Raw genomic sequence first — 14244 nt, forward strand, 5'->3', positions numbered from 1 at the left:
TTTATCATTTACACGTATCCGATAACTGACCCGTTGCCTCGAACTGCGACGTGCCAAACGTGGGCGTCCGGCAGTTGTCCAGCTCGACTCCATGGACCCTAAGCCATAGAAGATGTGTACTGTTGTACCACATTCAGCCTTTATGTAATGCTCTTCCCCCCCCCTGTATTTAACTCAATTTTCTCCTCCCTCTTCTAGTTACTAAGGAAGAGGCATATCGGCAATGACATCGTCACCATCGTATTCCAGGAGCCCGGGGCCCTTCCCTTCACTCCAAAACACATCCGCTCTCATTTCCAGCATGTGTTTGTCATCGTCAAAGTCCATAACCCCTGCACTGACAACGTCTGTTACAGGTAAGTGGGCTCTCAGAATGATGCTCAAAGGAACAAAAGACGCCTTAGGGCTCACCGCAGGATAACGGGCACACTGATATCCTAAAGACAATCGATCGGGAATGTGTTTTTTTTTTCTTCATTAAACGTCCTCATGCCAAATGGCTGTACGTGTAACTTTTAAGGGCAATTCATTTGAAAGAATAATAATAACCTGCCGAGTGCTTTCTGTGGTTTCTGTCACGACTTTGTAGTAAAGTGCGGGAATCACAGGGCTCTTTTGATCTGTTAAGTGATGATGCAGTTATTATCTTCAGAGGCACCTTGAAATTACGACTTCCAGCTCTCTCCCGGGGAGTTTCTAAAGTCAAGATAACTCTGGTTAATAACATAGCATTTAACAGAGTGAGATTAATCCGAGCTCATCGCAGACTTTCTCCCGAGGGAATCATTTCCCGGGAAAGCCACATCCCGTCAACACTCATTACACGTGCAGCTCAAAGCTCATTCACTTCTTCTACTTTCTCCCGCCTGTCACCTCTGCTCGTGATCCATTCGTTTCCTCTCTTGTTTTTTTCCAGCGTGGCCGTTTCCAGATCTAAAGACGTGCCTCCATTCGGCCCCCCCATTCCCAAGTCTGTGACTTTCCCAAAGTCGGCTGTTTTCCGGGACTTCCTGCTCGCCAAGGTCATCAACGGGGAAAACGCTGCGCACAAGTCTGAGAAGTTCCGAGCCATGGCGACCCGCACGCGGCAGGAGTACCTGAAGGACCTGGCGGAGAACTTTGTCAGCACGGCCACTGTCGACGCGGCTGTCAAATTCAGCTTCATCAATCTCGGAGCCAAGAAGAAGGAGAGGGTGAAACCCAGGAAGGACGCACATCTGTGGAGCGTGGGGGCCATCACCTGGGGCGTCCGCGCCCGGGACTTTGGCCAGTCGATGGACGTAGACTGCTTGCTCGGCATATCCAACGAGTTCATCGTGCTCATCGAGGAGGAGTCGAAGAACGTGGTCTTCAACTGCTCGTGTCGCGACGTCATCGGGTGGACCTCAGGGATTATGAGCATCAAGATCTTCTACGAGCGCGGGGAGTGCGTCATGCTGTCCGCACACGACAACTGCGGCGAGGACATCAGGGAGATGGTGCAGAGACTGGAGGTAAGATCAAAGGCTCAACTGAGCTGAGCTGCTGTGGACTTCTCTGTGTCCATGTCTGTGGGGTTGAAAACACTGAGGGACTAGATCGCTTTTGGGCTAATTGGGCTGCGCTCGCCTGCACCTGTTGCTCCGCATGGTTTGAATTGAATATTCACTTTGCTCTGCGTGGCTCGTGCAGGAAAATAGTTGTTTCTTCATATCTAACATGTCTCAGAGGGCTATAAATAATCATTTATATAAAAGCGGCTTTCGCATCTTTATGAGAAAAATATCAATACCCCCCTGACACACACCTTTTTGTCTTGAAAAGGAGTTCACCAGTGTTTGTGGCATAAAGAGAGACCTATAAGCCATGAGACACAGTAGAAGTCTGTCATCAGAACCCTCCAGTAAATCCCGTCCGACGGTCTTCCTCACATACGCTGCGTGGCGTGTGCAGGCCATGCATTTCACTTCGGGATAGTTGTGGCCGCTCTGTGGTGAAACGAGGCATTCTGCAAATATTGCTCTTACCATTGTAGCTTCACCGCTGGCCACAAAGCTTGTTATTCTATTTCCATCAGTATGTCAGCACAACTGTCGCCTGCGTCTACCCTGTCAAGTCTCATGTGTGAGCTTCTGGTATTTTCTTTTCTTTGTTTGTGTGTCTTTCGCTTTTTTGTCCTTGTCCCGACTTCCCCTTTATCTGTCTTTCTGGTCCTCTTCTTCGGGTTGTCCCGAGACGGGAGTGTCGCCTGAATGTGGAACTGTGAAGTGAAGTGAGTCCAGAGAGGATTATAGGCCGCCCGTTGCTGGCTTTCTTTGGCTCATCGCACAGCCTCAGCAGAGGTGTGCAGTTAAACGCCGAGGTCGCACCAGTGCAGATGTTGTCCTACGTTTAATCAGGATAAACCTTTTTTAAGAAGCTATTTTCATCACAAAAAACCCCAAAACAAAGCGAAGCCGGAGTTCCTCCCTGATTCTGGCCCATTCTGGTGGAGGAGAAGGACACCGATCCAGCTTTGAAGGGATAGGAAACACACATTTTTAAGACTTTATAAAACTCAGCCTCACTTCTTCACTCCTTTTGCGAGCTATCCACTCAGTCCTATTTCACTCAACCCCACTCAGTAGTTGTGCCTTGGCTATCGACACTCTGGCGCTGGTTACACAATGAGATTTTCCTTGTTTTTTTCAGGGGAACCAACACCTCGTCTCTTTATCCTGGATGCTGGCATCCGATGACTTGTTTCCGCTCGTTATGTTGCTGCTTAGGCGCCTAGTTTCCACTGTTGTTTATTGAAACCTCTAATCAGGCAAACCTCTGTTTGCTTTAAAAAAAACAAAAAAGCATCCAGGTTGAATCCCAAAATCCAAACCTGAGCTGTGCATGACCTTATTCCTGCCTGCCTGCATACTCTCCTCCAATTATCCCTTTGGCAACCTCATCAACAGAAATCTCCAACCGAGTCGCAGGCAGCACATCGCTGGTTCAGCCAAAAACATGGTAGTAACAATCCATTTCCTGCATAAAAGCATAAAAAATGGACCTCACTCTCTTGTGAAGGTTTCAATAGAAGGAAATGAATACACGGCTCTTATTATCACCTTTTGTAGTGGAACCAGAACGAGCGCACAGATTTAACGAATGCCCTTAAAAGCCCACGATCCCCAAGAAGTATTTACCATAATTAATCTTAAGAGGACCCGTGTGTCATTCAGTTACTGCTCAACTCATCGTGAGAAAGGACGGAGCCGGATATATTAGCATTTATGATTAGCCAGAGGACGTCGCTTCCTCATTCGCTATGCTAATATCCTCTCACATTTACTGTCCACTTACCCACGGGATTTAAGAGGGATGTTTCACCGGCAAAGCTGGGAATAAGTATTAATAAGTGGGGGGCTACTTGAGTTACTCACAGAGACGGCGGCGCAGCAGCGGTAGGCACGTTTGGGTATGAGCTGACCGTGCACACTTTGTCCCAAAGGTGTCTGTGATGTCCCAGAGGTTGGCTGGAGTTTCATCGGGGGGTTTACAGGCTGCTGGGCCTATGATGTAATGCGAACCAGAGTGAACAGATTGTCCACTGTAACCTTTGAGTGTGCACAACCTTGGTGACGCGAGGGCGTGTCAGAGCGGTACTCTTTGCTCGGGCGAGAATGTTTTACTTTCAAGAAAACTCATTAGTTTGATTGATAAAAGGATCTGCAGGTTATCAGACTAGACAATAGCTTCTTGTAGTATAATATAATAGTATAATCTATACATTTTTTTTACAGTCAAATAATAATCGTTGGGTTGCTCATTCTCTAACATGTATGAAATGGTGATGACCATGATCTTTTAAAGTGGCTTGGTTTGTCTGACTTTTAGTCATTCAACTTATTGTTGTACAATCAACATTTTCCAATGAAATGTGAACGGATTGCCATGTCTGTCGTTTTCTATCAATCTGCACCGTTTTTAGGCTTCATTAGAAACTGCCGGCAGGAATGAATCTCGCCCCGTTCAGCCAAATTCTGCCGTATCCCGGTTGAAGCCACTGGCCCAGATTTAGAATCCATCCACACATATTCAGTGCAGAGGAAACAGGTGACCCCTAGTGTTACAATCTGTCCTTTTGAAGTTCAGTTGGAAGTCAAGGTTTTGTAATATCTGTCCAACACACGAGAGCTGCTTCTGACACGGTTCTTAATTTGTAATATTCAGGCAAATGTGTCGTCCACGCCACCATCAAAAATAACTCTGCAGGCCACACATCCCTCCTATGAGAGGACAAGTGTCCTGTTTTAACCATTATAGATTTTGGCCATTGGAAGGGCACATTCATACTGAATAAATGGCATCGATGAGAGCATTTAGAAAGCTACTTAGCCCTAATGCATTTCTGACAAAGGGCAGTTTGATTCATGGTCCCTAATTCTCTTCAGTCACAGGCCATTTAAGGCCAGACTTTGCCACCGGAGAGCTTTTGGATTTCCTCTTCTGCCCTTGATGTTTTTTTACGCAGAAGGAGAAGTGCCCTGCCTTTAATGTTGTCTCTTTGAAAAGTGGATCTACAAGCATTTATTTATTGCGAGACTGTGACTTCACTGATTTCACCAACAGGAATGAGTCCTCCCCTTAAGTAAATACAGATTTTAGGGTCCCACTGTGAGACCCATCATGGTTGTTTTGTGACCCCTCTCACACACGGGGGGGTAGTATTTCTGCCAGTGTGAGAACCTGCTGGAGTGTTTACAGGCCGTAGTCTTGAGTTGATGTGTCCCTGAAGCCAGCTGCTGCTCTGCAGCAAATGGAGGCAACCACCCACAACTGAACCAAGACTAATCTGATGAGTAATTAAAGCTCATTGGATGCAGTGGATTTCCCCCCCCTCATTGGTTGTTACAGGAAAATCTGTCCCGTCCCACTGAGTACCCAGTTCAGGGTAGTCTACAAGCTCAGGGATTCAATGTCATCATGGTCAACATTATTTTTTTTTCTGAAATGTCGCCGCTAAAGCAAGAGCATTGCCTGAACTTCATTTGAACCTGAATTCCATTAACGCGGCGGCTCAAGCCAAGCCGCCGCTGAGTGAAGTCAACATCCTCATTTGCATTCAAGTGCATGATTGCGCGAGAGCCAACTTCTGAGTTTCCTCCCCGAGCACGCCACGGGACAGGCGGCGACCGGCCGTGAGCATCCGGGGGGAAGACTAGTGGGGGGAAAAGGATGTTGGAGGGATTATTCTGTGTGGACCAGCTGCCAGTTGACACAGAATATGCGTTGGTGGATGAATGTTGCGCTCAAAAGTCTTTTTTCTTCTTCAGATATCTCTGGTTAATAGACTCGTTGATCCTAATTCCCCACACGGCACCCACTAAGCCACTGTAGTCCCCAGAAACGGCCGCTCGTCTGTGTGTGTGTGTGTGTGTGTGTGTGTGTGTGTGTGTGAGTTCCTCTATGCAGCTCTGAGGCTAAACCGGTTAGCTCTGTCATGTACCCTCTTCTTAACTTCCATTTTGAGAAGCTTTTTGAATCAGCCAAGCAAACGTGCTCCTCTGCCGGAGGACACGGTGTTTCTCTGCTCTAATAGTATTTTTTCACACACACCAAGAGTTTGAAGGAGGCTGTTGAAATAAACTATTAGCCCAGAAAGCTCTTATTAGGGGATGTTAAGATCATTCAACTTTGTCTCTCCTCCCCGCTTGCTCGGTGTGATTGCATCCATTTCATGTGTTGCACTTTGTGATGCTTACTTGCGACAGATTCCCGTGTGCTCATTGTAGATAATGTGCAAATAATTTTCGATTCCGGTTCCAGATCGCCACCAGAGGCTGCGAGACGTCAGAGATGACGCTGCGCCGGAACGGCCTCGGCCAGCTCGGCTTCCACGTCAACTTCGAGGGCATCGTGGCCGACGTGGAGCCCTTCGGCTTCGCCTGGAAGGCCGGGCTGAGGCAGGGCAGCCGGCTGGTGGAGATCTGCAAGGTGGCCGTCGCGACCCTCACCCACGAGCAAATGATTGACCTGCTGCGCACCTCCGTCAGCGTCAAGGTGGTCATAATCCAGCCCCACGAGGACGGCGCCCCCCGACGGTAAACCCCCACACCTCTTGTTTACTTCTCTTCTAGCAACTTAAAGGACAAAGGCAGCTGACATAACAAAAGCAGATCCCCTCCACCCCCCATTGTCTTTGGTTGGGGTTGTGGTTAGTGAAGCAGAGAAGCAGGTGCTCCTCAAAAATGTAAGAAGTTCTGGGTGAAGTCATTTTTTTATAAATGTTTTTTTGCAGCTGGGGTAAATTAGCCTGACATTTGTCTCACGCTTGTGTCGATTAGCATAAAGAAATGCTTACACGCTGATGTTGCTGATTTCCTCCGGAGAGAGAGAGGACGTTTTTTTGTGTTGATGTGGCTTTGCTGCAGAACAAGAACTCCAGCAGGCCCGTGAGTCACGCAGGACGGTCAGCGTTTCTCACTAATGATAATGAGCGGAGCATTTTGATTAATGGCTCCACTCTGGCCGCTACTGTCTGACAGCTCACATTTGCAGATTGCTTTTATTCATTTATTTATTTTTAAACCAGCCCAACCTTCCATTCAGTAATTAGGATGGTAATTTTGGGCGTCTTAGAGACAGGCACCCACCTGGAGACTCCGTTGCTCCCACTGTAAAGGAGCGGAGGGGAAGCGACGGAGGTCTGTGTAGAAGACGCGTTCTGAGAGCACATCTGCTTGTTTTGTCTGCGAGAGGCAGACAGCGGAATTGCACCAGTCACTCTTTCACCCTCATGTTTTTTGACATCTTTGTTTTTGGGTTGCGCTTCGGGCTGACGGGTGTTGTGTACCACAGAATGCTTTCTTCCTACTTTTGTGGCCGATGATCACAGCAAAATGACCAGACCGTGTTCAGAGAGACACTTTATCCAATTTTCCGTTTGTTTCCGATGTGTGGAGATGTTTGACAAATCGCTGGCGGGTGAAGAGAGCTTGTTTTCACACAGATGACATATGCATATTTGTGGAAAAGGGTTAATGGAAGCCATGCGTAAAATCCTGCGTGAATACAGTCTTAAAGCAGCGGTCAGTGTGTCAAAGGCGGCATACTAGGAATGCGTTTAACTGCGTTTGAACTTTTAGTTCTGGTCTGGCAACAGGGGAGTAACATTTATTTTCTCCCCCACACGATGGCCGATAATGCCCCATCGGTAAAATCTGAAACGGCAGCCTGTCCTGCAGAACCGTCGTCTAATCCTCTTACCACAAGCTGTAATGATGCACGATGATACCATCATGATCGCAGCTCACGGGAGCAAAAGGCAAAAGAAGCAAACGTCCTCCTGCGAGTCGACCGGGACCGTGATGCTGGGTCCCGTGATGCTGGGTCCCGTGATGCAGGGTCCCGTGAACGAACTCTTCTGACACGCCGTTTGTGCAAAACGGAAGACGTATAGCACCGCGTGCGTTGTGTCATGTTTTCAGAACCATAATGGGCGGCATGATGCATAATTTAGTGAGCTTGACCCACATATGGCGTCCCTAGCAGATGCACGTGGGAGATTAGTGCAGCAGAGGACTTTGCTGGTCCGAGCCGTACAGGGACATTCCTCCGTCTTACTGGAACCGCTTCTCAGCGTCGTCCTGAGAGCCAAACAGACTCTGTGTCTCAGGACTTGTCAATCCCCCTCCCTCCCCTCCTCCATCCTCCCCCGCCGCCTCGCCTCCCAAGTCCAACAAATCTAGAGGTGAGAGGTCAGATGAAGAATCTCGAGGGCCCTCAACTCTTTTTTTTTTTTTTTCTTCTTCTTTTCGCCGCTGCGTCTTTGAGTGTCGCAGTCAACAATAAGAACTCTGGTTCCTCCGTGATTATCTCAAGGGAAAGGAATTCAGCGGGGGCCCAGTCGGTCCCCCGTGGCCGGGGAGATGAGGGCTAGTGTTAACAACAATGGTCGACAGTCTCATGACCTCCACACAATGTACCCTGGGCTGCACACTAGAACCAAGACGAGCAGAAATGTTTTCGTAAGCACGTGTCGGGGCTTGTTTTTTATTATCAGAATATAAATCTGCGTTATTTATTTTGCGAGTGGATGAGGATTGACGGAGTAATCCCATGTTGAATGACTAATAGGACTAAAGCTGTTTATGCCCTCGACGCGCAGCCTGAAGCCGGCGGAGACGTGGCTCTAATATTAGCCGTACCTAGGATTGTATTTATTTACACTGGAGGAAGGATGTGGTTTTATACTGGGCTTTTCCATCGTCACTCTGAAAGGCTTCAAACAAGTTCAACATGTTCGCCTTGGATCATACTAATGAGAAAAAGATGAGCAAGATTCGTCTCTTTGAAACAGGAATGCAATGCACAGAACTCTGTGATTGTATGTTTTGCTACATGGTCACCAGAGATCCAAGAGCAAACAAGAGGATCAGTACTTGCATGCACTTAAAATGGATGATTACTACAAGGTAAACAAACGGAAAAGAAAACGTCTGTGGCTGCGTAATCTACCATGTATACTTTGTTAGAGCATATTATACATTTAAAGGTTTTAATCACAAAGATGTGCGTTATTAAAATGCCGGGTCTGCGAGGGTTCGACCTGCCTGTGACATTCAGACCAGCCTCTTGCGACCTTTCCTTTTCAAGTGTCACCAGGTTTGTCATCGTGGATTTTCGTCCGGACCAAAGTTAAGCTGGATTTCTCACTTCACATGCCGACACCCTGCAAAAGAGAGCCCCACTAAACCGAAACTCAAAGAACCTGCACCACAAATTGCTCATCTTAATCCCTGCACATTTCTCACAGGAGGCCTGCTGGCCTTCAGATCACTTTGCAGTGAAATCACTTTTCCGCGCACCTTTTATTTAATAAACCGCTTGGCAAGGTTTCTGAAAAAAGGTGGAGGTCACAACCTCTGTGGCTCTTTGCTGTGACATGGACTCCGGCTGTGGGAATGGATTAGCGTGTCCCTCAGTCGCCAGCCATGTCATTAGAGTGACAGCCCTCTGACGGAGGTCTAAGGTCCTGTTGTCAAACCAGTCTATTGTAATTCCTAAGAGCCAATGTTTGAAGCAGCCCATTGTTCACAGCTAACTGGTCACATAGTCTTTTTTATTTTTATTTAGATTTCTAATAAGCATTCAAGTTATTTATGTGGTCTCAGTTGTGTTATGCCAGACATGCAGTAGCTGTATTTTGAGTGAACTGGATGTGGATTTTAATTTTGTTGATGTTTTTCTTCATTGTGGTATAAGACATTATTCCTCCTCCTATAGCTTGCTGGATGCGTCTCCTCCAGCTGTGGTTGAAATGTTGACCAAACACCCGTTTCCTGCTCTCTCTCACCACGATTTATACACCCTGAGTCCCCGTACATTACAAACAAGCACATTCCACATACATGGGGTCATTTTCGCCCCTCCTGCTAAGCTTGAATGTTATGATCAGAAGTGAAAGTGCAGCTTGTCGGTTCTTTCCCATTCGAGTGCAGGCCAGGAGACAACGGCTGAGACCTTTCCCTTTGACAAGCTGTTGGCTGTTTAGCCTGTTTGGGGAGTAATGATTCCTGGCAGCCTGGCATGATCACACACACACACACACTCTCAGTTAATCAAAGTAATGAGTGGCTCAGCAGCCCTGTATAGAAAAAGCAATTCACCATCAGTCAGAAGAAGAAGAAGTTTTCATTATTTTTATTCTGACACAAAAAGAGATCAGACCTGTGCTTTCACAATCGTATTAAGAAGGTAGAGGGAATAAATCTTTATTCCATACGGTAGTTTCACCTGAGATGAATTCCTTATCTCTCTGCATCTTCTGATGCTCTAATTCCACTCATTACTTACTGTTGCATTTATCAAACCATTGAGCCATGCAGCACGCATGCAATGAATAATGTAAACGTAAAAGGTCGAGGCAGCTCGCTGGTGACACTGACCAGACGTGGGAGAGCTGTTAGACCAGGAGGAAGCGAAGGATGATCTTCTAGTGAGAACTTCTGACACCCGCTGGCTCCAGTCGAGGGGGGGGGGGGGGGGGGGGGTCGTTGTAAACAGCCACCCGTGACCCAGTTTGATGAAAAGTGCACGTAACACCACAGCGAAGAATACACAGTCCTCCGTCCCCCAGCGGCTTCTGGAGAATGGACTTTGGAGAGGGAGGCCGCTGTAATTATTGGGGTCATGCGTGATGTGCGTTTGGAGAGCTAGCAGAGCACGCGGGCTGTTTAACCCTGACACACCACCCTGCAACCCCCCCCCCCGTTCCATCCTAACATACACACCAAGCCCCGGAGATTAATGTTGCGTGAAATGGCATCACAGGCCGTGTCCGTCGCAGAGTCGTAAGAGTGGGAGCAGTAATGGGGTGAAGATGGGGATGAAAAAGCCGCCCGTGTACAACTACTCAAGGGAAACCTATATCTGATCGAACGGCAAGCAGAGATTTTTGTCTCTATTAAAAAATAAGTGTTTAAAAAAGTGTTTTTTCCACTGGTTTGTGCATCTCCACTCCAATTTGCCCGTAAGCCCCCTGGTGTGCAACTTGTGTGTGTGTGTGTGTGTGTTTGTGTGTGTGTGTCGTTGGCTCACACACATGCATGCACATGCACAACTATATTTAGACGTTTGCCTCTGGCTAAATATTTCTGACAGTATTAGTGTGTTTCCGTGTAGTCACGGTAATGGATGAATGACTCCCCTCCCCCGCTCGTAGTTTTTTTACAGAGGACGTCAGGGTCAGCTGGGTTCTACAGTAAAGTACGGTTATCGCTGAAATTGTTACAAGGCATCTGGCATTGCATCGGCAGGAATATTGGATCCTCAATTGAATGACTATTGAATGGTTATAGAACATTTGTCATTATGTACATTAATACGAATTATTGTAACAATGTAATGTGAATTTACTGTCTAATGCAATCATTGCAGCGGTTAATAAGTCATTTGAGCTTTTAAATGACTCTTTCGATTCATTACACTCCTCAATAATTAATTATATTAGTAGATATATAATTATTCCAGATGTTATAATTCTGGAATAATGTCCATAGTGCTCAAAAAAGGATATATACAGTCCCATTACATTAGAGTGAAGGGATATATCACTTTATAGTAAAATAAGGCAACTCGCACCAAAACAATCTATACCGATGAATATCACTACACTAAAGAGGAAAATAAATGTGTACTTTAATTTGTGTGCACCTTTAACTTTATCTTCTTGGTTTCCTCCCCCCCGCCCAGGGGCTGCTCCGAGCTCTACCGCATACCCATGGTGGAGTACAAGGTCGACAGCGAGGGCACGCCCTGCGAGTACAAGACTCCCTTCAGGAGGAACACCACTTGGCATCGGGTGCCCGGCACCGCTGGACCGCCGCTGTCCCGGGGCTCGCCCACGCAGGGCCCCGAGCGCCTGCAGTGCCAGCAGATCCTCCAGCAGCACCAGGCCGCCATCCCACGGAGCACCTCCTTTGATAGGAAGCTGCCAGACGGGTCCAGGTAAGGCTTGGCAGTGAAATACTGTACTCATTTACGCCGTTGAAAGGAGTTTTGTTCACAGCCTCGTATGGGTCCAATACCAAAATCAAAAACCCTTTGCCTCCTGCGGGAGGGAAAGTTACTTTGATCACTCCGAGATGAAGTCACAGCACCCCGATAGACGGTGTTGCAAAGAAGCAAGCCGGCAAAAATGTATGTCGATGTCAAATGGCACTTTTGGAAGTCAAGCTTTTTACTGCAGGTTTTTCAGAGCTCTTGGAAGAGTAAAGCTTTTCAATCATCATGATGCTCAAAAGACCCGATCCTTTTGAGATGAAGTCTTTGAAGTCCGAGCCGTTCTCATTTGGAGGAGGGCCTGGTTATTGTGCTAAGCTATTTGCATACGTATAAATGGAACCTTCTAGGCCAACGAATTCATGGCTTTGCTTTCATCTTCCTTCAGATGATAAGGCCTCACTTTGTTCTCGTCCTAGACGGAGTCTCTTTTGGACATCTCCATTGAGCCATGTAAAGCAGTGATTTGTTCATTCTAATGAAACCCCCGACAGCCATGATAACCTTTCCAGTGCGTCACACCGACCCCCCCTGGTGTTGCCTGTTTTTTTTATATATATATATATATATATATTTATATATATATATATATTGGGATAATGGCCTCCGCCTTCGCTGCCTAATCAGAGTCCCCTGCAGCGGAAACACATTCTACCCCGCTCCTCCCTCCCTCTCTCTCTCTCTCTCACCCCCTCCCTCTCTCTTTACTCCTTCCACTCCCTCCCTCTTCCTGCACCCTGCTGAGGAGGAGGTGATGGGGACACCGACACAGCTCAGCTCATCTCAGCCAATTACTGCTGAAACAAAGAGAGGGCTCTTCTCTGGCCCGTGATATGTAGCACCCCAGAGGGGTTGTATGGGGGGGGGGGGTTGTCATAGACAGAAGAGGGAGGAAGACGAGCGGAAAAATTGTACAGTCGCATATTCTTGAAAAATGATTGCCATTTGGAATGATTTAGATATGATTAGAATTTAGCACAGTAAAGCAGTAACCCTACAGCAGGCTGAAGGTACTGGACATTTTGTTTCTTTGGGTTGCAAAGCTCTATTAACATGGACATTTTGGATGGTTCGTTATGGAGAGCAGTTGTAAACCTTTTATATGGTTATTAAATATCTTTCAGTTTAAATTCAACAAGGGGTGTCAAGGAAAGGCTACTTGGTGGAGGAGGGACTAAAAACACCTGTGAAGCACACGTCTACCGGTTCCATCTTGATAGTTTACATTCAAAGCATCATCCTGTTCACACGTTGAGCTGAATCCACACTTGGCACCATAAAATATGACACCTAGCATGCAAAAAAAAAACGCTTGGACCGACCGCAAATCCTTGGATATTATCCCAGCAAAAAGAGAGAAAAACACATTACCCCATTAAACATTATGTCTAGAGAGGAAGAGGTGGAAGAGAAATGAAAGCGGCTGCTGTTTCAAATTAAAGTGCATGGACCCGGCTGAGGAGACTTTTGATCGGGGAGGAAATTGATCAAATGCTTTGGCGTTCTGGCCAAAGCATTTGATGATGTGTGCCGCGACTAAGTCACTGACAGTTGGATGAGTTTCCCATAGAGGTCTAGACAAAGAAAACCTGAAGACTGAGTATTAAGGACACCTGCTGAACGGACGTTTGTATCATTTGAGTCTGTGGAATATACCTTTCCTATGTCTGATCTGTGCATGTTCCTTCATGCATGTAAATATTTTGTCCGCTCTGTTCAGGCAGAACCCCGATCTTAGTCTGCAAGCAAATGTATGAGCGCAATGAGAGGTGGAAGTGTGTGCAGCTGGAGCTGACTTGATGTCAAAGCCACCCTGCCAATGTTATTGCACTCTCATTTCCGCTCGGTCATTCAAGCTACCTTGGTGTGCCGGTGCAAAGGAAGGCCTCCAGGCAGCAGACATAACTCGATTCCAGTGTTTATTTTTTCTTACTGTAGACTCGAAATCACAAAGTTTATCCTGACCCGGCGAAGGTAAGCAAAGAAACCCCTTGTCTCAGTCAGGCCAGGGCTTCTTGCATTGCAGCGGAATTACTTGCATACGTTGAGCAGAAATGGAAGAAGAACTCTCAAGCCTCCACTCACATCCGCTTCTGCGTTCTTACTCTGCACACACGCGCCGGGATGCGCCATCTGGATCGGTCACTCAGGCGTGTTACCATAACTAATCCCTGTAGCTGTTTTTCTTCGGAGAATAAAATCACCTTCTACCTCACTGAAAGCTCGGCGGTGCGCACATTCAAGGGAGCGTTCAGTGACATCTAGTAATGAAGTCACTAACGCGTGACAGCGGGGGAAAGAAGTTTGTCCACTTGTGAGATGTCAATTTAATTTTCTTTGTTGTATATGAAATTGTTTCATATAAGTAACGAGCGGATTCCATCATATCCAAATAAATATCAGCTTTTCTTAGTTCTATATGATTGTGAGTTGAATATCACCTGGTTTTGGGACCGTTGGTCACCAAAGAGCTGTTTGAAAATATCGACGGTCATTTAGAGCCCTGGTTTTGACAATCAACGACCGCATGTCTTACACTGGTGTCCCTCTGTTTCTGCAGGGTAATGCAGGATATGGAAAACCCCCAGGTCACCTCATGCAACAAGGGAGACCAGCACTACCGCAGCTCGCCCAGTAACCAGTCCTCCTCCAGTGATCCAGGACCCTGTGGCAGCGGCACCTGGTCCCAGCAGCCTGGCTACGATGGGTACGGGACCACCGCAGTCT

At 47.0% G+C, this 14244-nt stretch overlaps 1 protein-coding gene across 7 annotated transcripts in view; it reads left to right on the forward strand.

The window, feature by feature from the left end:
* LOC120820473 (signal-induced proliferation-associated 1-like protein 2) overlaps positions 1-14244 on the forward strand; it is a 67217-nt gene that overhangs the window by 34879 nt on the left and 18094 nt on the right. For all 7 annotated transcript variants that reach the window (XM_040178234.2, XM_040178237.2, XM_040178236.2 and 4 more), the window contains exons 7-11: positions 199-356; positions 917-1493; positions 5782-6056; positions 11209-11463; positions 14078-14224. In XM_040178234.2, the coding sequence (XP_040034168.2) occupies positions 199-356; positions 917-1493; positions 5782-6056; positions 11209-11463; positions 14078-14224 (1412 nt within the window). The remainder of the gene's footprint in view (positions 1-198; positions 357-916; positions 1494-5781; positions 6057-11208; positions 11464-14077; positions 14225-14244) is intronic.

Source organism: Gasterosteus aculeatus, chromosome 6 (assembly GCF_964276395.1).
Source record: "Gasterosteus aculeatus chromosome 6, fGasAcu3.hap1.1, whole genome shotgun sequence".
NCBI classification, from domain to species: Eukaryota; Metazoa; Chordata; class Actinopteri; order Perciformes; family Gasterosteidae; genus Gasterosteus; species Gasterosteus aculeatus.